Source organism: Sciurus vulgaris (genome assembly GCF_902686455.1).
Source record: "Sciurus vulgaris genome assembly, chromosome: 10".
Taxonomy (NCBI): Eukaryota; Metazoa; Chordata; class Mammalia; order Rodentia; family Sciuridae; genus Sciurus; species Sciurus vulgaris.
Window position 1 is genome coordinate 78,336,804 of NC_136470.1, and position 24,205 is coordinate 78,361,008.

General features: G+C 44.7%; 1 protein-coding gene across 3 annotated transcripts in view; it reads right to left on the reverse strand.

Moving 5' to 3' along the window:
• BDH1 (3-hydroxybutyrate dehydrogenase 1) overlaps positions 1-23,860 on the reverse strand; it is a 48,664-nt gene extending 24,804 nt beyond the window's left edge. The window contains exons 1-2 of one of the 3 annotated variants that reach the window (XM_079156262.1): positions 23,633-23,860; positions 7,047-7,172 (exon numbers count right to left, since the gene is read on the reverse strand). In XM_079156262.1, the coding sequence (XP_079012388.1) occupies positions 7,047-7,172; positions 23,633-23,676 (170 nt within the window). In that variant the 5' untranslated portion in view covers positions 23,677-23,860. Of the gene's footprint in view, positions 1-7,046; positions 7,173-18,604; positions 18,813-23,632 lie in introns of those variants that run through there. The other 2 variants (XM_079156263.1, XM_079156264.1) reach the window with 2 other exon arrangements.
• Between the last annotated feature and the right edge of the window lie 345 nt (positions 23,861-24,205).

Here is a 24,205-nt window from a genome sequence, read left to right on the forward strand (position 1 = left end):
GCTATCCCCAACCCAAATTCTATTTCTTTTGCTTTCCATATCGATGTTAGAATCTTGTTTTTATCTAAAAAAAAAAAAAAAAAAAAAAAGTGACTGGGATTTTGATAGAAATTGTGCTAAATCAATATAATCAGTTGGAGAGAACTGACATCTTCACTTCATTGAAAATGACCCTGAATACTCCATTTATTTAAGTCTTTGACTTCTTCCATCAATGTTGTATAGTTTTAGCGAACTCCGGGTATGTTTTGTTTTATTTATACCTAACTACTTCTCTCTTATTTGCTGTGCTGAGGATTGAAGCCAAGGTTTCGCAAATGCGAGGTAAGTGCTGTACCACTGAGCTGCAAACCACAAGCACACATTGCCCCCCTCCATTTGTTTTGAGTAATTGTAAATGGTATTGTTTTAAATTTTGATATCCACATGTTTGTTGCGAGTATATACAAATATAAATGATTTTTGTGTTATCATGTATCCCGTAACCTTACCAAACTCACTTGTTAGTTCTGAGATTTGTTTGCTCTGTGTGTGTGTGTGTGTGTGTGTGTGTGTGTGTATGGATTCCTTGGGATTTCCTATGTAAATAATTATGTAATGTGCAAATAGGGACAGTTTTATTTCTTCTTTTCTGATCTGTATGACTTTATTTCCTTTTCTTGCCTTATTGCCCTGACTGGAACTTGAGCACTCTGTTGGATAGTGGTGAGAACAAACATCTCCATCTCAGGACAAAGCATTCAGTCTCTCATCATTGTGATCTTAGCTGCAGGTCTATTGTAAATGCTGTTTACTGTATTCAGGGAGTTCCCTTCTATGTCTATTTTTCTGATAGTTTTTATCATAAATGGTTGTTAAGTTTTGCTTTTGCTTCATTAATAGATAGGATCAGGTGATTTTTCTTCTTTAGTTCATTAATTTGATTTTCGAATAATGAACCATTCTTATGTCCCCAGAACAAACATATTTGTTCATAGTTTACAATTCTTTTTACTTTTTATTTTTACTTTTTTTGGTGGAGAGACCAGGGATTGAACTCAGGGGCACTCAACCACTGAGCCACATCCCCAGCCTATTTTGTATTATATTTAGACAAGGTCTCCCTGACTTGCTTGGTGCATCGCTTTTGCTGAGTCTGGCTTTGGACTTTGAATCCTCCTGCCTCAGCCTCCTGAGCTGCTGGGATTAGAGGTATGCACTATGGCGCCCAGCTACAATTCTTTTTAAATAATGCTGAATTCTATTTGTTCATATTTTAAGGATTTTTACATCTATATTCATGAGAGATTGGGGTCTGTAGTCTTCTTCGATCTTTTTATTGGTATTGTGTTTGGTTTTGGAATCAGGATAATACTAGCTGCATAGAATGAGCTGGGTTACTGCTGGGCAGAGGTGAGAGAGTTCGACTCCCCACCAGGCCTCCACTGTACCTCCCTGGCCAGGAAGGGTTAGAGTGTCCCATTACTGCTTCCTGAGTTTACAGGAAATCATGTCTCATTACTGAGAGTGAAGGAGAAATCCTACCCTCCACAAGACCTCCTCTGACATTCCCCCTCCCTGAAAAACAAACAGAGGTGCCTATTACTCCTGAGTGAGAAGGGCGGTTCGGGCCCTGCCTTAATTTTCTCTGACACTACTCCTGGTTGAGAGTTGGAGTCCCTCACCTAGTGAGATGGAAGTCCAGGTTCCCCCCTGACCTTTGCTAGAGGGAAATGGTGAGGCCACAGCTTTTTCTGTGTTTGGCTGGAGTAGAGCCATAGCTGTCTAACAGTTTTCTATCTTGTTAGGCTGGTTCTTGGCTAGAGAAAGCAAGCTTTTGTTGGGTCTTTTTGTGTCTGAGCTCACTGGTGTTTCTGGGATGCCAGCTTCTTTAGCTCCATGTCGGGATATGTGAAGTGAAAAGAAAATCTAGAAAATGACTATGTCATTTCTTGGATCCTAAGGTCCCTAGCTGGTCTGCCTTCTTTCCACCCTTTAGAGCCTTTTTATATTCATTTCATACAACATCCAAGGTTTTTAGCTGTGCTGAGCAGGAGGAATAGAGAAAAAAGCACAACTACTCTTTTTTTCTAGAAATGAAAATTCCATTAGTTTTTTTTATTGTATGTGGTACTGGGGATCAAATCCATGCCCTTGACACTAAGCACATGCTGTACCTCTGAGTAAAACCCTCAGCCCCTGTATTAGTTTTAAAATTAATATGAAACTAATAATAATAAGTAGAAGAGGAAGGGGCAAGGGAGAAGCTGGCAATAGGGGAGAAAAGACGGGAGACAGATTTGTTTTTTCTGTCTACCATTTTGTGCCATTGAACTTTGTGCCATGTGCTATAGTACCTATTCTGAATAGTATAGTTTTTAAAAATTCACAAAATGTGCCATTCAGGTCAGGGCTAGGGATGTGACTCAGGAAGCACTGGCAGTATAATTATGGAAAGCCAGGTAATATGTACACAAAGGACTAGTACACTATTTCCTCCTTTGTATATGTTTAAGGTCTCCATAAAATAATTTTTCAAAAATGACAGGGAAGATATAGCTCAGTAGTAGAGCTTATGCTTTGCACCCGTGAGGTCCTGGGTTCAATTCCCAGCACCACCAGAAAAAGGAAAAAAAAAAAAAAATTTACAGGCAAACTTTTTAAACTATTCCCATGCCTGGCTTCACCCTGACCAATTAAGTCAGAATCCCTAGAAGTGAGGCATAGAGATTTTCTTTTCCCCATAGTGCTCTAGGTGAGGCTAACCTGCAAACAGAGGTCAAAACCACCGTTTGGGTCTGTGTGTAACTCAGTGGTGAAGTGCATGCTTAGCATGCTTGAGGTCCTGGGTTTGAGCCAGAGCACCACAAAAGATTAAAAATAAAATCCAGGCATGGTGGTGCATGCCAATAACCCAGCTTCTCAGGAGGCTGAGGTAGGAGATTACAAGTTCAAGGCCAACCTGGCTAACTTAGCAAGACCCTGTCTCAAAATAAAACAACAAAAAGGAGTGAGGAGGTAACTCAGTGGTAGAGAACCTGAGCACGTATGGGGCACTGGGTTCAATCCACAATATGGCAAAAATAATTTAAAAAGTAAGCAAACAACAGCAAAACCCCCCCCCCCCACTTCCTTAGAGGGGTAAAACCACTTTTTTTCCTGGGGGGGTGGAAATAAGGAACCTGGGTCCTCTAGAGTACCACCAGGCCAAGATTTCTGGGTGTTGTACTACTGTCAGTGTGCTGCAGTCTTAACTGATACACTGGCCTACCAGGGCCAAGACGGCCCCAGGGTTCTAGCCCAAAGCCCAAGGGCAAAGACAGTATTTCCCTGTAGGTTCCCCTCTGCTGGACAATCATGGTCAGCTATTAATGGATATGGAGAATAAAAATTCCCAAAATAGTGAAACCTGGGGACAAGAAAAGGAAGTAAAAATGAAGGCCATGCATTGACAGCTTTCATCTCCCAAGACGAATGTCCTCTAGATGCTGGCTGCAGGCAGAGAGGACATTTTCATCCTCAAAAGGAAACAGTCTCTCCGAGGCGTTATCTCCTCCAGAGCAAAATCCTTTCTGACACTGACCATGGACCTTGACCGAAAGGCCCACATTCCTGAGTGTCTAAGCAAAACTGACATATGTTCACTGGACCATCCCTCAAAATAACCTATAGAAACCCAGTCCCTTTCTTTGTTCAGTGGCTCATTTTCACCAGGAGTGGGTCCACGGGCTCCATTTCAACCCCCTGAATAAAGAGCTGAGAAGAGGCGTGAGGTTTGCATCCTGCCCGGTCTTTTTGTGCTAATAGCTATGGTAGGCCAGAAGGTGGGACAGGGTTACATTTAGGACAGCCAGTGTCCTTTTTTGATAATCCCAGAGTTGGGGCCACGAGATTCTGAGAACAAGAGCTTCCTGATTTCTGCCCTAAACCAGAAGCAGAATAAGATGGGTGGAAGAAGTGCCATCTGGTGCCAAGGGCCTAGGGAGGAACCTGCTGATCCTCAGACCCGTGATATCCAAGGACTTTCCTGGCTGCATTTAAGAGGCACCCCCGCCAAAACCCCTGTTGACCAGGGCATTATATCAGGCTTCTTTTAAAAATATTTATCTTTTTAGCTCTCTATCTATCCATTCATTCTGGGATTGAACCCAGGGAAGCTTTATCACTGAGCTACATCCCCAGCCCTTTAATTTTTTATTGAAAGACGGGGTCTCAATAAGTTGCTGAGGCTGGTCTCAAACTTGCTTTCCTCCTGTCTCAGCCTCCCAAATAGGGATAAGGGATGTACACCACTGTGCCTGGCTACTGTTCTGGCTTCTTCCCTTTCTTAGCAATCTATTTTTCTATCCTTTTTACTGCTCCCATCACAAATCAGTAATAATAACCAGTAACCCAGCTTTTTGCGGAGAAGAGTCACTGAGTGAATTTGACGGACTAAAGCTAACAAGATGGAGTTTAGAAGGGACAGACAGTGGCACAAGTGCAGCTTGGGAGAAATGTGGTCTTACAGCAGCATCCACGAAAAAAATTCAATCATGAATCACAAGTGTGACGTGGCTGCCTAAAGAAGTCCTAGAGGCCAAGTGGAGAAACCAAGGGAGATGAGCAACGAAAAACATGCACAGGAATAAGAGAAGGCAAGTGGGTGGGTACTGGGGTGGCATGGTGTCTCTGAGAAGCGATTGGCTTTTTCAGTGTGAATACAGAGGCAGACCCAGGAACAAGGGGTGGCATTGACAGGAGAAAGGATTTCCACTTAATATGAAGGACTGTACATACTGTACATGTCTAAATATGGGAGACCAGATGTGGTAGGTACTGACCTCCCCATTGCTAGACATATTCAAATGCATGGAAACTTTGTAAGGTCACCTGTGAAGATGCTATCAGATCAGCAGGATTCACCTACAGGACTGTGACCAACCACTATGCCAGCCTCCTTCTGCACCTGGGTCTCCCTCCTAGCCTCCGCTAATGTCTTCACTCTGAGGACATTTAATGTATTCTGACTCAGCTCTGACCCTGGCCACCAGCCCCCATGCCCCTCGACCTAACTAAGTTACTTTTCAATCCATCCAGAAAATTCAGAATGTCCCTGTGAGAGCTTTTCTCTCCCTTCAAATGAACCATAAGCTTAACTTTCCTTTGAGGACAAGAACCTTTGTAAAAGTATTTTAACATCCTTTGGGAGTATTTTATTCTCTATACAAAATAATTACCAGAAATCTCTAAAAACAGCCTTTGAGACAGATTTTGACATTTTTTTATGAATCACTTGCTGAAAAAAAAATTAAAATTGGATGTGGTGGCACAGGCCTGTAATCCCAGTGACTTGGGAGGCTGAGCCAGAAGGATCATAAGTTCAAAGCCAGCCTCTGAGCAACTTGGCAAGACCCTGTCTCAAAATAAAAAAATAAAAAGGGCTGGGGTTAAGCACCGCTGGGTTTAATTCCCAGTAAATAAAATAATAATAATGCAGAAAATCACCTTCTTTCAAAGACCCTTCAATGGAACAAGGTTCTGAGCTCTCTCAGATGCAATGGTCCCCTGCTCACAGAGTGACCTCTGGTAGCTGAAGCCCATCTCCAAGCTGAACCTCTGCTCTGCATTTAAGAAAATGCTCCAGGGTGGGCTGGCATGTGGCTCAGTGGTGGAGTGCTTGCCTAGCATGCCTGAGGCTCTAGGTTCAATCCCCAGCACCAAAAAAAAAAAAGAAAAAAAAAAAAAAAAAGCAGAAAGCCTACATACATGTGCTTCTAAGATACTTAGTGGCATAGGAAATATCAATTTTTCAGCTTTCTAGCTGTTGGGCTTTGAATTTAACCTGATATCCAGTTTCATTTTCCTCAAAAATAATAGAAAGATATTGCTTATTTTTTCCTTTCTCAGGCTGCAGAAAAGGAAAATGCAGCAGCTGAGTCCACCAAATCCCATAGAAAAAGGCAATTCCAGAAGCTCTCAAAGAAGATTCAGCAGGGAATGGTGGACATGCCCGCAGTTCCAGCAATCAGTAGGCCAGGGCAGGAGAATCACTTGAGCCTAGGAGTTCAAGATCACGTAGGGCAACATGTCTCAAAAACAAAAACAAAAACAAAAACAAAAATAATCCCTGTACTTATTTAATGCTTCTTTTAAATCACACCAACAGTTCAGTGAAGTCTCTAGACATTTTAGTAAACTGGCTTTATGTGTAAAATTTTTTAAAAGACAAAAGAAATGGGCCACATGAACATTGTGTGCCTCCAATGTGATGTGCTGAGAAAGGTATAACCTCTTCTGCAGGCTCCTCACTAGACATGCATATCTGAACCTAAACACAAGGAAATATGCAAACACAGACTGATAGTCTTCCAGAGTGTTTAGGTCCTGAACGAAAATGACCAAGGAACTGACCCAGTAGGAAGAGACCAATGAGACATGACACTAAATGCAATATGGGATTCTGGATTATATTCTGGGACCAGAAAAAAAAAAAATCCACCAGTGGCCGTTTCTGGTAAAATTTGAAAAAGTTCTCTAACTGGGTTAATAGTGTATCAATTAACAATTTCCTGATTTTGATCACTGCGGTATGGTTTCTTAAGATATGAACATTTAGGGAAGTTAAGTGAAGGGAATTTGGGAACTTTTATACTATATTTTTGCAACTTTGGTATAATTCTAAAGTTACTTCAAAGTAAAAATGAATTTAAAAAGCAGTTATGCCAGGAGGCTGAGGCAGGAGGATCTCAGGTTCAAAGCCAGTCTCAGCAAAATTGAGGTACTAAGCAACTCAGTGAGTCCCTGTCTCTAAATAAAATACAAAATAGGGTTGGGAATGTGGCTCAGTGGTTGAGTGCTCCTGAGTTCAATCCCTGGTACCATCCCCCCTCAAAATAAAAGCAGTTATAAAAGCTATTCTTTGCCCTGTGAGCCTGGGAAGGGCTGTCCTCTGAGGACACTTCTTGGTTTCCTTTGCTGGGAGCCAGCAAGAATAGAGACATCTTTGAGAGCAGGACTCATCACCACCAGTATCACCCAGGTGTGGAAAGCGTGACCCTCAAGGTGACTCCACCCTAACTGCTTACTTTGTTGCATTTTCTCCATTAGAGATGCTTAGAGTCTTTCCTGGGAGCTGTAACAGTGTCCTGGAGAGGCGGGCGGCCAACATGGTGGAAACAAGTGGTAGAATAGTCTGCTTCCTTCTGGAGATTCTGAAACACAAAAGGCAACTTCAGCATCACCTCATTGCATTCAGAGGTTTAGTCAGGAAAGGCTGTTTTATTTCCAGTTTGTTGAAGTCAAATAGGCCTGGGTTATTAGATCCAGGCCCAGCCCTGGTACCAGGCAGCCCCTCCTGCACTTCGCTCTCAAGCTAGAGCCGCATGTGATGGCATGTTAGAAACCAGGGGGTCTGGAAACCTGGACTTTGGCTCTGACTGTGCCACGAACCCACTGGGCATCCCTGGATCAGTTATCATCCGCTTGTAACATGAAGAGGTTGAACCAGCTAGTGACCCTCCAATCAGATTGCAGCAACCACCAGTAGACTCAGGAACGCATCCCTTGGGGATGCTGACTCAGTGAAGCCTGTTCTCTTGTCCAGGTTTCTGACACCTGGCAAAACATTCATCTGTGGTGACTGGGGCACCAGGCTTCACTCCCAATGTGCCCATGTGCTTCTGCAGCAGCTTTTGCAGGTCCACACCACTCACCATTTAGCTCAGCTCTCCACCTCGCTTCCCACCCCAGCAAATATGAGGGTCTGGCTCTGAGTCTAAATTTATCTAAATTCATTATAGCATGGAGTCTGAAGCCATAGACTCTTTATATTAAAACATATGTACACACTGGGAACGGGAGTGCACACCTGTAATCCCAGCTACTGGGAATCTGAGGCAAGAGTATCACAAATTTGAGACCAGTCTGGGCAACTTAGCAAGACCCTGTCTCAAAAACAAATAAAAAGGGCTGGGTGAACCTCAGTAGTAGAGTGTGTTCCTGGCATGCACCAGGCCCTAGCTTCAAGCCCCAGCAGTACAAAAAGACAAAAACAAACCCAAACCCCAAAACCCCCAAACACACACATACACAAACTTCCCCCTCTTCCATTCAATGTTAAATCACACTACTGCAACAAAGTCACGTATCATTTGGTGTCACTTTAAGGCTACTTAGCACCTTGACTAGTTGTGCATTATTAACTGTTGATCAGCAGGCACACTAGTTGCCTTCCTGTTCAGTTTACCAGTGGTTCCATCTAACAGAAGGGAAGGAAGGGGAGGCTGGGAAGGAGGTGAACAAGGCGACCAGGGCCCGAGGGAGCTGCTGCTTGTTCCCTGGTCAATGAGTTCTAGCCTCTCCTTTGTAGGCCTGGCTGTGGTTTGTTACACTATTCTTACTTGTAATAAGGTACTGTCTAGGAGGCAGCTCCTTCCCAGCCCAGCCCAAACCTAAATGATAACCTAGGCCAAAAGGTCAGCATATCAATCAGTTCTTTTTCTGTTACCATAATGAAATATCTGAGACTGGGTAATTTATAAATAAAAGAGGTTTATTTTAGCTCCTGGTTCTGGTCCAAGGACAAATATCCACATCTGGTAGTGACTTTCTTGCTGGCAGAGTCTCAAGATGGCTCACGACATCACATGGTAATAGATTGTGTGTGTGTGTGTGTGTGTGTGTGTGTGTGTGTGTGTGTGTTTTCTGGTCTTTCTCCCTGTTCCTATAAAGCCACCATGATTTAATCATGGGGACTGCACCCATAGGCCCTACCTTTAAACAGCATAGATGGATTAAATGTCCACCCTATTAATAGCTCACAATGGGGATTAAATTTCAACACATGAACCCTAGGAGACACATTCAGACCATGCCAAGCCCTAGTCGTCAGTAATAAGTTAACTAACCTCCACAGCAAGTTCACTGCAGTAGGCTGGTGAAGGTGTTCGATGTGTTTAATCCCTGGGAAAGGAAAACAAGCAGGCGTCTCCTTGGCTTATCTTTCTTGAACTATGCAGTGGACTCTTGCTTGTCCTCCTGCCCCCACTCACCACACTCCGTCCTGAGCACTGCAGCCAGGGGGTATTGGTAATGCCAGGCTGGTTATTGACTCCCTCGCTTAGAGCCTCCTTCCCATGCCTGCTGCTGCTGGCCTCCATCTCCTTTCCTGATCTTGCTCAGCCTCCCTCCACTTTGCTCACTTCACTGCAGCCCACACTGACCTCGACTTGATCACCTGTACCGGCTCTCTTTCTAAATGGCTGGGTCTTCTGAGCCTTCCGACTTCCTGCAACTGTTTGTTCCCTTCAAAACTCACGTTGAAACTTTTTTTTTCATTTGAAAAACTTGTTTGCCAGTGTTGGGAGATGGAGCCTTTGAGAGGTGATAGGTCATTAAAAGGGATTAATGCCTTTCTCAGTGAGTCTTTTCTTGGAACGGCATTACTGTAAGAATAGGTGGTTATCAAGCAAGTTCACCCCTCATGTTTTTCCTCTTCCACACATGTCTGCTTGACCTAAACTTTTCCTGCCAGGCTACAAAGGAGCACAAAGCCCTTATCAGAAACTGAGCAAACACCAGTTGTTGTGCCCCTGGATTTCCCAGCCTTCAGAACTCTAAGCCAAAATAGACCTTTTCTTCATAAATTACTCAGTCTTGGGTATTTTGTTATAGCAACAGAAAACAGACTAAGACACTCACGCACACACTAAAGTACCTACCCATAGAACACACACATGGTTTTCTGCAAGATTACTATTTGCAGCACCTGTCTCAATCTCAAAATTATCTTGCTTATTTAACTTTAGCTTCCCCTACGAGATCATAAGCTCAGTGAGGCTAGGAGCCTTGCCCATCTTGCTCACCACTGAATTCTTAGTGTCCAGAACAAGCATGGAACCAAGGAGGCACTTGGAAGCCTCTGGGGTGAGATGAGCTGAGAGAGCCCCCGCAAGGCACCCTGGGTTAGAAATGTAGTCTGTGAGCCAAACTGAAGTTTCCATGGTAGGCACCTTGCAGGCAGCAGCAGAATAGAGACTATACTGGTCCTCTGTGGAAGGTCCATGCCCAGGCCCACATTGGCTCTTTTTGCTTTTTTTTTTTTTTTTTTTTTTTATGCTGGGGGTTGAACCCAGGACCTTCCACACACTAGACAAGTGCTCCACCACTGAGCTACATCTCCATCCTGACCCACTTTTTATATTATTTTGAGACAGAGTCTTGCTAAGTTGCCCAGGTTGGCCTTGAACTCATGATCCTTCTGCCTTGGCCTCCTGAGTATAGGCGTTCACCTCCACACCTGGCTTGCTCCAATTCTTTACCTAGGTACCATGTATCAACCAGCTGGTTAATTTAACATATACCTCTCTATCTCCTCCCACCAGAACCAAAAGATAGGGTCACCACCACTGAGTGATGGCAAATGCAGTGTTCTATAATTAGAGTCTTTTCCATCCCTTTGGTTCAATGCCTGTGGCAGAAAAACTTCCATATAACGGCCACATAGAGGGCTGCTTTCAAAATTTTGTTTTCCTGAGTCAGCAGTATCTAAAGCGCTAGAGTCAAATGGTTTAAAGTGCATAAAAACTCAATCCCTTGAGTAACACTATTTGCAAAGTAGTCTACTATATGAGGAATGGTAGAAGTTTAGATTTCTTTTCTTTTTTGGCAGGGGGAGTGTGTGTGGGGTGTGGGGGGTATGGAACCCAGGGCTTTGGCATGTGCTGAACACATGCTCCATCATGGAGCTACCATGCCCCAACCTCTTCTTTTTCAAATTTCTGAAACTCCTTTCTATTTTCACTACTGCCACGCTGCTATAGCCACTGTTACACCCAAGAACTCAGCCACTGTTGTCTGTCATCTTAATGCTTTGTGCTGGGCTTTATTCTCAGTAAAAGAATATTAAGTTCTCAAGCTTGAAAAGCTACTGACTTGCCTTTTGGTTCAGGAACAGAATAGAAATGCACATGGGGGCAAGGAGAGAGGCAGAGCCCCCAAGGGAGCGGGGGACAAGCTCCTTAGCCTTGAAACACAAGTAAGTAGCTGCTCCACACAGAGTGGACAAGAGGTTTGGCTCCAAGGACCACATTCATAAGATATTGTCACAGAATAAATGTCCTTATTAATCTTTCATCTCAGAAAAACTTTTCCAATACTAAGAACTGTCTTCTTTCAAGGGCAGGCCCCCCTCCAAAGTCATGTGTAACCCAAGGAAAAACCAGGATGGGCCCTTCATTCTTCCCCCTTGCACTGAAAAAGAATGCAAATTAGCCTCTGTGGAGGGGGTACCTATGATCTGGCTGCCAGGGGTGTGGGGAGCAACACTATAAGCCCCTCTGAGAAAAGCACATGTGCACTCTTGTCTTGGTGCTGGCTCACCACGTCACATTCTGACATGACTGTCCGGCAGAAGACAGCTGACTGCTTTCCTGTGGGTCAGTGGCTGGTCTCCCCTAACCGGGACAGACATTCCCAGGACTGACATCCTCAGAAGAGACAGGGCATCTGCAGGGAACAGGGCCAGGGGAGGCAAGCCTTAGGTAGAGAGGAGAAACTGTGCTTCTGGACAGGAAGCCTAGATGGACCCTGGGCACCTCCAAGTGGGAGACAAAGGCCCTGTCCCGTAAAGGAGGGCAAGCTGGGTGTAGGCAGGGAAACACCCTAGGCAGGGACGAGCTTAAGACAGTGAACTTCAATGTCAGATTCCGAAGTCTAATAACTGGCAGCTGCCTCCAGCATGTTCTGCTTGGTTATTGTTTGGCCAGGTTGGTGTTTTATTTATTTTTTTCATTTTTATTAGTTGCTTTAGACTAATGTTTTAATTAATTAATTAAGTTTTGGTGCTGGGATAGAGCCCAGGGCCTTGCATAAGCTAAGCATGTGCTCTGCCACTGAACTACATGCCCAGTCCAGCCTAGTGTTGTAAGAGGCAACATCATGAGACAGCTACATTATGCTTGAACTCAGAACAGTTTGCACCTGTATCTTACAACTACCCACTTCACCTTTGTTAACTGCCTGGAAACTAGGCATTTGAGTTCTGAGATCCCAAACCCGATAGGTGAATGTTATCCTTTGGCCATTTCCCTTCTGGTTATTTAGTACAGTGTGGCTTAAAAGCTCCAGCTTGGCTCAGCATGCTAATTGCACAGTTAATGAGAGTTTCTTTGAGGTTAAGCAAAAGGGGAACGTGGTAAGTTTAAAGCCATCATTCAAAAAGACACATACTGCCAGGTGTGGTGGCTCCTGCCTACAATCCCAGGCACTTGGGAGGCAGAGGCAGGAGGATCAAAAGTTCAAGGCCAACCTCAGCAATTTCGTGAGACCCTGTCTCAAAATAAAAAATAAAAAGGACTGGAGACACAGCTCAGTGGTAGAGCATCCCTGGTTTTGATCTCTAGTACCACAGAAACAATAACAACAAAACAAACAAAAACCACAGACCATTCCTTTGAGAGATAATCATTCTGGAAGAACAATCCAGAAGAATTATATAGAAACATCAAATGATACAGTATTCAATTTCCTCACCACCATTTGATCATAAAGGCAGAGATGACGACCATATAGTTTATTTCACAGTGACTTCAATAAAAGCCAGATGTTTAACTGTATGGCCCAGTTCTGCAAAGGCACACCTTGATTAGTCCGGAAGACACTCGGGTGGTAGAACAGATTTGGGTAATGGCCACTTCTTAGGTGAGACAGCACACTGTCTGTCACAGTGGCCGCAGTAGGCATCTGTTCTGCTTGTCTAATCCCCTTCCCCTCAGTTCTGCCCTTCAGCCTCTGGAGCTACAGATGGAGCTACAGATGGGCAGTGAGACTCGCCCTTGACCATGGAGGACGTGGCCATCAAGAGATACCAGAACCAAGCCAGGCTTGGTGACACACACCTGTAATTCCAGTGGCTCAGGAGGCTGAGGCAGGAGAATCTCAAGTTCAAAGCCAGCCTCAGCAAAAGCAAGGCACTAAGAAACTCAGTGAGACCCTGCCTCTAAATAAAATACAAAATAGGACTGGGCATGTGGCTCAAGTGGCCGAGTGCCCCCGAGTTCAATCCCCGGTAACCCCCAAAAGAGATACTAGACTCAAGGTGAACCCAACACTCTGTCCCCTGGCTCTGTGAAAGATGCAAATTAGTCTGTGTGGGTTGGGAATATTTGATCTGGAGGAGACAGCTAGCTACCTCACTAGCCAGAAAGAAATGGAGAGGCCAGGAGGGAGAGAGGAGGAAAGAGAGAGAGAACATGTATGCAGAAAGAAGTAAAGATGGAGGTGAAGAGAACAAGAAAAAGCACTCTCTAGCAATTAGAGAGATGCAAATCAAAACCCCCTAAGATTTCATCTCACTCTAATCAGAATGGCAATCAACAAGAATATAAGTAACAATAAGTGTCAGCAAGGATGTAGAGGACAAGATACACTCACACATTGCTGGTGGGACTGCAAATTGGTGAAACCATTTTGGGAAGCAGTATGAAGATTCCTCAGAAAACTTGGACTGGAACCACCATTTGACCCACCATATCCCAGTCCTTGGCATATACCCAAAGGACATAAAATCAGCATGCTATGGTGATGCAGTCACATCAATGTTAAGAGCAGCTAAACTCACAAGAGCTAAGCTATGGAACCAAATTAGGTTCCCTTCAACAGATGAATGGTTAATGAAAATGTGGTACATATACACAATGGAATATTACTCAGTCATAAAGAAGAATGAAATTATGGCATTTGCTGATAAATGAATGGAGTTGGAGAATATATACTAAGGGAAATAAGTCAATCTCAAAAAGACAAAGGCTGAATGTTCTCTCTGATATGGGGATGCTAACATAAAATAACAGGAAGGGCTAGGGTTGAGGCTCAGTGGTAGAGCGCTTGCCTAGCATGGGTGAGGCACTGGGTTCGATTCTCAACACCACATATAAATAAGTAAGTAAAATAAAGGTCCATCAACAACTAATAAAAATATTAAAAACATAAATAAAATAACAGTAGTGGGGTGGGGCGGTAAGGAAGAATAGAAGTTCATGGATTAAACAAAGGGGAATGAAAGGAGAGGAGGGAGTATGGGAATAGGAAAGACAATAGAATGACTGGGACATCACTTTCCTATGCTCATATATGAATACACGACCAGTGTAACTCCATATCATGTACAACCACAAGAATGGGAAGTTTTACCTCATGTATGTACAGTGTGTCAAAATACACTCTACTGTCATGTATAACTAAAAAGAAACAATAAAAATTTTTAAAAAAACTATAACACATCTGCCCTCCTGTCCTCCAGTTCTATAAGGCATGCTCTGTCTTTATTCTCTATGTCTTTTAAGCAAGCTCGAAGTTTCTGCTACTTGCAACCAAAACAATATTGGTTAAACTCACTGAAGGTAGGTTTTTCCTGCCAAGTATTATAATTAATTCTTAATCTTGCCCCATATTCTGAGAACACCTCACTGTAGAGCTTACAATGACAAAAGAATGTGTGCCTCCCCCACTTCACTTCTTTCCTCTGGCAGAAAGAGTTGCCAGAGCTGTCAAATGTACCACGTTCACAACTGAGAGATCAAGCAGGTACTCCACACCTAGAACCGCGTGCCCATCAAAGTCAAGGGAGGCCAGGCCTCCATTCCCGTTCTGCTCTTGTCACCGTGGTGAGATCGCATACCTCTAAATAGGATTTACCTGCTGCCAATCCCAAATGCTTTCTCTAGCCCGATCCCTCCCGAAACTCCACTTAGGTACACAACTGTCCCCTTGAAGGTTTAATAGGTACCTCAAATTTAACCTGTCCAAACGGATTTTGTGCTACCACCCTGCAGACCTATTCCTCTAAATTCTCCTTGACTTCTCTCTTTCTTGCAGTCAGGCTATCAGCAAATCCTATTGACCCCACCTTCACAATATATCTAGGATCCTCTGCTACCACCTAGTAGCAGCAGTATAAACTTTCAACCCTTCTTGCCCCGGACTATTACAATAGTATTTCAACTGGGCTCCTTGCTCCTCCAACAAAGTCTTCACGAAGATCACTCAACAAATCCTGCATGATCCTGTGAAACACACATCATACTATATCACTCCTGCACCAAACTTTTGTCAGAGTGAAAGCCAAAATCTGTACAGACTGAGCTAAGGAACTGGGCAGACACTTCACAGAAGAGATACAATCAATCAACAAATATATACGTGTTCAACATCTCTAGTAATAAGAGAAATGCAAATCAAAACCACCTTAAGATTTCCTCTTACCCCAATCAGAATGGTTATTATCAAGAACACAGGTAATAATAGGTGTTGGTGTGGATGTGGGGAAAAAGGCACACTCATACATTGCTGGTGGAGTTGAAAATTGGTGCAGCCACTCTGGAAAGCAGTATGAAGATTCCTCAGAAATCTTGGAATGACCCACGGTTTGACCCAGTTATCCGACTTCTTGGTTTACATCCAAAGGGCTTAAAATCAGCATACTACAGTAACACAGCCACATCAATGTTTACAGCAGCTCAATTCATAATAGCTAGATTGTGGAACCAATCTGGATGCCCTTCAACAGGGATAAAGAAACTGTGGTATATATACACAATGGAATATTATTCAGCAATAAGAAGAATAAAATTATGGCATTTGCAGGTAATGGATGGAGTTGGAAAATATCATGCTAAGTGAAATAAGCCAATTCCAAAAAACCAAAGGCCAAAAGTTTTCTCTGATAAGTGGATGCTGATACATATGGGGGCTGGGGGCAGAGGGTAAGAAAGAATGGAGGAACTTTGGATTGTGTAGACAGAAATGGGGCAGGAGCGGGCGGGGGAAGGAAAGATGATGGAAAGAGACAGACATCGTTACCCTATGTTCATGTACGATTACACAAATGGAGTGAATCCATATCGTGTACAACCATAGAAATGAAAAGTTGCACCCCATTTTTGTACAATGATTCAAAGCACAGTCTGTAAAAATAAAATTTAAAAAGAAAAAAAATCTGTACAGGTCGCCTACAAGGCCCTATGTGATCTAGGCCCATCATCTCTGTGACCTCATCTCCCTCTTAGTCACAGTGGCCTTCTTATTATCCTTGTAACTTTCCAAGCAATCTGACTTCAGGGTCTTTGCCTTTACTGTTCCCTTTATCTGGGACACTCTTCCCCATATTCATAGGGTCCATTCTCTCACTTAAGTCCTTAACTTAAATGTTACCCAGTAAGATATCCCTGGGCCACCCCTACAATCCCCCCTTCATCCTGACATTTTCTATTCCCCTTCTCTTATTCATTTTCCTTCTTCTTGGCACTTAACACACAATTCTACATATAATATCTACTTTATTTGCTGTCTCCTTCTGTTCCATTAGAACATAAGCTCTTTGTGAATGGGGATTTTTATCTATTTTGTTCACTGTTGTATCCCCAACACCTAGGCACACAGTAGGCACAAAATATTTAAATGAATTAAGAAAGACTTAAGCAGGAGTACCATGATCTAACTTACATCTTAATAAATAACTCTCACTGGGTTAAAAATAAATTGAGGATGAACAAGAGCAGTAACAGGGAGACCAGTTGGATGTTCTGGCAGAAATCCACCACCATGACTACATCCATGCAAGTTAGACTCCACACAAAACCTATGGAAGGTTAACAAGTGCTCATGGAGATGGATAAAAAGTTTGTGGGCTCACATGTGAACTATGGAGGGGATTTGAATTGGCCAGTGTGGTATTAATTTGAAGAACATACTCCCAATTACTGAGATTGGATGTGGAATGTGAAAGAAAACACTACCAACATTTTTGATCTACATGTAAAAAAATGACAAAAACAATTAATAGGTTAAGGAGCTTTCTTTGCCTAAGTGCCTACCATACTTCAGAAAAGAGCACACAAGCTGAGCTTCTTCATCCTCACCTGGCCCCTCTGAATCGCATCTCCAACGACACTTTTCTCATTTACTCATATTAAACTGTGCCATACCTCCACAAGCCTGTACTTTTCCAGTTTCAGTGTCTTGCTCATCCTCATACCAAACCTGACTTTTCCTTCATCTGACCAAGACTTAAACCATACAAACAGCACCTCCTCCAAGCTGCCTTTCTAATTCATTAAATCATCCCTTCCCTTCCCTCTGTTCCCCTTTAATAGCACTCACCGAGGCAGGGTATATTAGCAGTATTTCTGTTCATAACCACTCACAAGCCCCCATTCAACCACGAGTCTACTACCCCTGAACAGGACCCACGTGTTGACTCACTGACTTCTGGCTCCTCAAAATGGACGCTCTATAAATGTGCATTGGGAGACTAAGCTACACAAATTTCAAAGTTCAGTTTCCTTGCCTGCCAGGGGCATACGTGGCCCATGCACGTTGGGCCTTATAGAAAGGACATCTGCTGCATCACAAAGGTTCCGGACAGAAGAGAGCCTGCAGGCCCGCCTCGGGAATGAAATGTGCGTCTCTGCAACCCCTCAAAGGAGAAATGGCAGTTTGACAGTGACTCTGCACCAGCTGACTGTGGGCAGGCTTTGGCAGAATGGCTGGAAAAACACGCGCAGAGTTCAAAGCCGCCTCCCCCCGCAGGGTGCAGCCCGAGGCGACTGCGCGCGGTAAGGTGCAAAGACTGCAGGAGTCCCAACCAGGGACGGCATTCCGGGGGCCTTGAGCCACGCGTTCTCCCGAGCGCTTCAGCATTCTGGCAGGGCCCGGCACGCGAGACGCGCAGGCGCCTCCTAGCTCCGAGCCCTGGGCGACTCAGCCAATAACAGCGCGGCGGTCCCTTCCTGACGGCTCGAGGGCGGGGAGCCGAGGGGGCTCGACCAGGGCTGTGCTCCCATTGGTTGGAGCGGCACCACCCAGACAAAGCCCCACTGTCTGCGCGCCTGTGCGGAGGTGGCTGCCTGCCCCGCCCGGGCTGATCACCCCGGAATCCCCAGCCTGCCCCCGAGGCGCCTCCACCTTGCCGGTTCTACTTCGTTCCCGGCCCTGCAACCCATCCGGCCTCCAGCAAACCAGGCTTGAGCTCAAGCAGCTGGACCCGCGGTCTGACCGCTGTCCAGCATCCTTCCAGAGAGTGCGGCGATCCGGGAGGAGGCACTCTCCAAAACCCCCGAGAACAGAGCCTACTGGAGCACGCGGGAGAAGGAGGGCCACGAGGCAGAATCCGGGAGATGGGTCGGGAAGGGAGCAGTGTCTAGAGTCCAAGGATGGAAGGCAGGACTGGCTTCGATCCTGGCCAGGCCTTTGACTACGGTGTGACCTTGGGCCAGTGCCTTCCCTTTTTAGGATCTACGTTCCCTTCTGTAAAATACGCCGGCCGGGAACCGTGAGGCCAGAGAGTTTCACCCCGGGGACCGCAGGGCCGCATGTTCGACCCGGAGCCTGCTGGGCACAATTTTACAAATAATAAAGGCCCGCCCTTGCTCCTTGAAGTGCGGACAGAGGAACCGGGAAGGTTACGGGTGAGATGCGTGTACAGAGATTGGTCCATCTTCCCACTCTTACTTCGCCGCGGCCGCAGGGCTAGGACGCGGTGCCCCTTCCCCACCCTCATCCCGGGGACCCGCTCAGTGGTCGCCCAAAGCCAAATCAAACTGAGCAGAGGGCCTGGCGCATCGCGCCGAGCTACAGAGATGCAGACCTTTCTCTTACCCCAAACCAAATGGACAGGGGGCTCCGCTGCGGAGGGCTCAGATGGTGCGCTCCTCTTAACCTCACGCTCCTGGCCTGGAGGACCGAGTGGGGGCGCTGCCACCGTTTCCTTCTCAAATCCGGTCTACAGGCCCCCTCCTGTGGCCTCCAGCTTCTGGCACCAGGATGCGCCTACCCACTTGGGTGCGTGCGTTAGGGCTGCGCCGGGCGGGGCTCCACGGCAGGCAACGCAGGGGCGGGGAGCGCTCCCGCGCCGCCTCCTTCATCCTTGGTCGCCGGGACTGGTTCTACGCCAGCTCAGGGTGCTCAGAAGTGCTAGGCACCCAGCCCGAGGTTAGCCCACTCCTATATCCTCCATCTCGGCCCTAAACCAGTGTAAATCACCACTAACACCTTTCCAAAGCCGAGAGGGAGATGGGGAAAGGTGGAGGGTGCAGGAAGGTTTTAGCTCCACTGCTGCTGGCGGGGGAAAGGTGCAGCTCCAGAAAATGAGGAAACTCTGATGAGGAAGAAGCGCCTTCCTTGTCCTTCGTATTTTGTCTTTCGGGCTCATCAGGGTTGGTTGGTTGGTTGTCTTTTAAATTTCTCTTGATTGGGTGAAATTTATTTAAAGATTTGTTTCTAAGGGTCTTTAAATATAAGAGCGTAGATTCCAGAATTTCAACAATAGGACATAGGGGTGCAATGGGCCACAGATCAAGTTCCCCTTCTAACCCAGTACCCCAAGACCTCCGTTTCCAGGAAACAGGCTGAAGAGAGGAGATGTAAGGGCAGATTGGTGGCAAAGCTATGTTTAGGTAAATTACAGGCGTAATGGAGAGGGACAAGGCAGATCAAATTGAGAAGGAAGTACAACCGCCGCGCGGTGGAGCGCGCGGGGGAGGGGGGACGCTTAAAAAATATGTCCGCTCTGTCTCAGGAGCTTCTCGAAGGCGGAGGCTGTCGTCCTCCTTTAGGCTCAGCTCCTGGCACATGGAGCCTCAAAAACTGGGAGAATCTTGAAAGGAGGATGCACTTGGTTCTCTGTACCCATTTCACAGACAGCCTCAAGCTACAGTACTTGCTTCAGTGATGTGTTTCAGAATAGTCACTCTTTACAGGGTGCCACAACGATAAGAGCAAATCTCTATACTAAGTCACTAAGTCTGAGGATTGTGTATGAGGAAAAGCAGTTAAAGGAAGAATTAATCCTTTTCACCTAGAAAACCATTAAATCTTAACTTTGTACTGAGAATTAAGTGGAAATATAGTTCCATTTATGGGAGACAAAGGACATTTGACCTAACTGAGGTTATATCGGACACCTCAAATGGCTTGCCTCAGCTGTACCTGTTTCGGAGCTTATCTGTCACTGCAACCAGGGACCCCTGCAGCAGCCCACTGCCCATCTGACACCTGAGTGAACCTGGAAGTGCAAGGGAGCTAACACCTCATGGGTGATCTTTGACCAATGACAGATGGGTGGTGGACAAATACTCCACTCTTCCATTCTTCTGCCTAGCATGTGTGTGTGTGTGTGTGTGTGTGTGTGTGCGCGTGCTGGAAATTTGAACCCAGGGATGCTCTACTGCTGAGCTACATCCTCAGTCCTTTTTTTAATTTTTCTTTTTATTTTGAGGCAGAGTCTCACTAAGTTGCTGAGGGTCTTGCTCAATTGCTGGAGCTAACCTTGAACTTGCAATCCTCCTGCTTCAGCCTCCCAAGTCACTGGGATTACAGGCATGCACCACCATGCCTGACTCTGCCCAGCAATGCTGAGGAATCTTCTGTACACCTCCTAAAATGATAGTGCCCTGGGGGACATTGGTATTGACCAACTTGAACAACTCAAATAATATACTGTTGGATTGTTGTTCTGGATCCCTCCTTATTTGACTCTTCCCAGTCCTTGGGAATTCATTATGTAGCTTTGAAATGAGTCCCAACACTTACATAATTGCCTACATGAATGACTTAGGTTTTGCATGGAATGTAATCCCCATCCCCGAGAGAATGTTCTGTCACACCTTATCAGACCACTTATATGAGTTATTGACCTCAACCATGAGATTCCATACCACATAAAACCCCAAGATTTTGGCACACTTTGAGAGATAAGCCTGGTACAGAGCTACCCTCTGTCAGCCTTCAAATTATTCTTAAAAACCTCACCCACCCATACCTGGACTTCCCTCTAGGGGGACGGTCCTGGCATGTCTTCACAGTCTGTGTGTGTTAGTCAACCATCTTTCCTGAGAACCTCTTCTAAGAAAGTACCTCAAACTGATGGGACGTATGTCCTCAGAGGCCTGTCACCATTCTCATTGAGCAACTGGACTTTCATAATTGGATTCTAAATGAAATCGGAAATCACTATGTTGTTAATGTACTTTGTCTACCAAGTGTATTCCCTGCGAGATTTGTCTTGTTATTCTCCTCCTTTTGAAGCATTGTGGGGGAAAAAATATATCCTGGGAAATAAGCCATGTGATTTGTGGAAACACACTTTTATCATCTCCTTATTTTAACCATACCCAGCATGTGCCAAGGTTCTGTCTCCTTTCCCCAGTACCAGCAGCTCCTCTCTGCCCATCAGAGGCCTCAGGACAGGCTCTTTAGCACCTCACACTTCATCTCCACACTCAGAGGGTGCTATTGCGAATTATCAAGGTGGGGTGGGAGTGGGGGCACAAAACAGTCCCTGTTGGCCGAGAGTGAGATGAGCCATTTGTGTAAGCTAATTGGCTCATGAGAAGTCCAATAAGTCTCCTACTGAAGAGAGGCACATGGAGGTGCACTCAGAATTCTGATAGGGGCTCAGGGCAGGCTTCACAGAAGGGCAGTGTCCTGAAAGTCTCAGTCAGAAAGCACCTTCAGATAGCCCCTGTCCTAGAGAGGCCACAGGTGTTTACTCCCATCTCTGGATCAGTTCCTCTTTGCCTCCTAGCTCATACCTCTGTTGAATACCAGCTCAAGTCAATCATTCCCTCTCCTTCCCAGGCCCAGCCCCTTCCTTGCTAGATCTAGTCCTGTCCCATTCCCCTGTGTGTCCCCTTCTTTTCTGTCCTCGTGTTGAGTGTGGAATGCTGTTAATGCAGGTTAAATCCTGCCCTCAGCCCTTCACCTCCAAACCCTCAAAGAGCCCAGGTGGTGCTCTGTGGAGTTCTGCTGGGAGATAGAGAACCATGACATCACAGGGTTTCTGTTTATTTTCATGCAATTGAATTTTCTTTTTTAAAAAAAATTTTCTTGCTAGAAACTATACCCTTAATCTACTGATTCTTACAAGTATCAAGTAGCTTTTTCTCTAATTGATAGTGAAGTAAAGAAACCCTGTGTATTATTCTGTGCTGTTTCTAAAGCAAAGCCGTGTTGCTCAAAAGCTTGTGTGTTGGAAAGAGACCTTGACAGTTGATCTTAACGTGACTGTAATACTGAATTCTGCAGATGAATGAGAACTGAAGGGGCTGCCTTTTCCCTGCAGTGAATTAGCAAGGAAAACAAGTGCTTGACCTGAAAGGGAACGGGCAGGATCAGGCACACACATCCCCACTCCCCACCCATTTCAGTCTCTTGACTAATGTGTTTAGTTAAAGTGAGTGTTTGTTTATGCTACATTGGTTTTTGTTGTCCCAGTCGCCTTTCTTTAGGCAGAGTCTCGCTGAATTGCAGAGACTGGCCTCTAATTTGCAATCCTATTCCAACCTTCCAGAGTCACTGAAATTACAGGTGTGTGCCACCACACCCAGTCACCACAATGGTTTGTGTGTGGGTATGGGGGGTGAGTAGTCTAGAAATGTAAGCCAAGTTCTTTTGAGGTCATTGGGATATTTGAAGAGGAAAGAGTATGAGGCATTGAGGAGATGAGAAAAACACCTGTGGTTCTACCTCTTTCCTAAGCTGCAGCAACCTATAAAGTTCCTTCCTCCCTTCAGTGTGCATTGACTAGGCCTTTATTACATTCTAGGCATTGTGCTGTGTTCTTGGAATGCAGTGATAGACCAGTGAGGAGGCCCTGTTTTCAATAACACAACTTAGCAAGCAATGGCTGATCACCGTTGTACCAGTCACATGCCAAGTGTCTTCTATATATTATTTCACCTGATCCTGAAAGCAACCTAAGATCTCCATTTTACAGTTAAGGAAGTTGAGGCCTAAAGAGGCCAAACAATTTGTCCACAGCAAACACAACCAGGAAGCAGCAAACACAGATCCTGCCCAAGTCTGCCCTACTCCAAAGAGTTCACTTTAAGTACATCACCAATTGTTCCAAAGTTCTTTCTTTGAAGAAATGTATACATATGCAAAGATATATATATATATATATATATATATATATATATTTTTTTTTTTTTTTTTTTTTTTTTTTTCCCCCTGTGATGCTGGATTAAACCCAGGGTCTCATGCATGTTAAGCACATGCTTTACCACTGAGCTATACTCCTATCCCTAAAATCCCAGTTTATAAGATTACTTGAAGTTCAGAATTGTTTATAACTATTTGGGCATTGTTTCTGTGGCAATCCAACAGAAGCTGGAATTGCTTTGGCACATGGAAATTTCTTTCAATGATTACAATACCATTGCCAATTCATTATACCCTCTACTAGAAGTAGTTATAGGTTCTAATTGACCATATAAATTGAATGACAAAAAGATGATATTCTTCATGCTTAAATCTGATTTAATTTTATAAATTTCAAGTTCTATTTTTTCAAAGAATATTTAATATATTACAACAAACTGGTTTTTAAAACAAGGTATGAATTCATATGCTTATTTTATTTTATTTTTCCCCAACTTTCCTCCCAATGTATGCATATTATTTTTATTTCTGCTTATTGCTACTAGGATAGAACCTTGACTTTTTTTTCAAAAAGGAAATCAAGTTGCAAAGCTGCCTTTCTGTTTTGGGGTTGCCAGGTCCTCTTTCCAAAAGCCTACTCTCTCCTCCCCAGCCACCTCCCCTTTCCTAGGTCCTACCCAAGGCTCAAAGCTTTTCCTTCTGTTGACAACTGCCAGGGTCAGCCTTCTCTCACCTTAACCAGATGTTGTAGCAAGGTTCCTTCAGCAGTATCAGCATGCAGGATCCTCTCCAGGCAAGTGACCAGTTGGATACCCTGGGATCCTCTCAATCCTCAATTAATGATGACAAGTGTGCACCCCTGGAAATCTCTTCCAGGCTTTATGTGTATTCTTGCAATGGTTGCCTTTAACTGGGAAGGGAAATTCTCTCTCACATGTGATAAGCAAAGCTACTGAATGATAAAATACAATACTAGGGTTTCCGGCTATGTGTGTGTCTCTTATTGAACAGGCAAAGTTCAACTTTGTTACTGTTTGTTTTAAACTTAAGCTGTCTGTGACTTTGACCCTTTGACAAACAGTGTCTAGGATAGATGTTGCTACTTAGGGGTAGACTTTAAAAAAATATATATGATGCCAAAGGGCAGCTCCACAAGACCTTGTTTTGGGCTCATCCCTCCAGGTATATGGGGCAGAACTTAGCATGGGAACTGGCCTGCATATAATGAGAAATATCTAGAGTGCCCTGAGGATGATCTGTAATCAGGACCTGAAAAAGCTTTCAAAATAGTCAAGAGGCTTTGTAT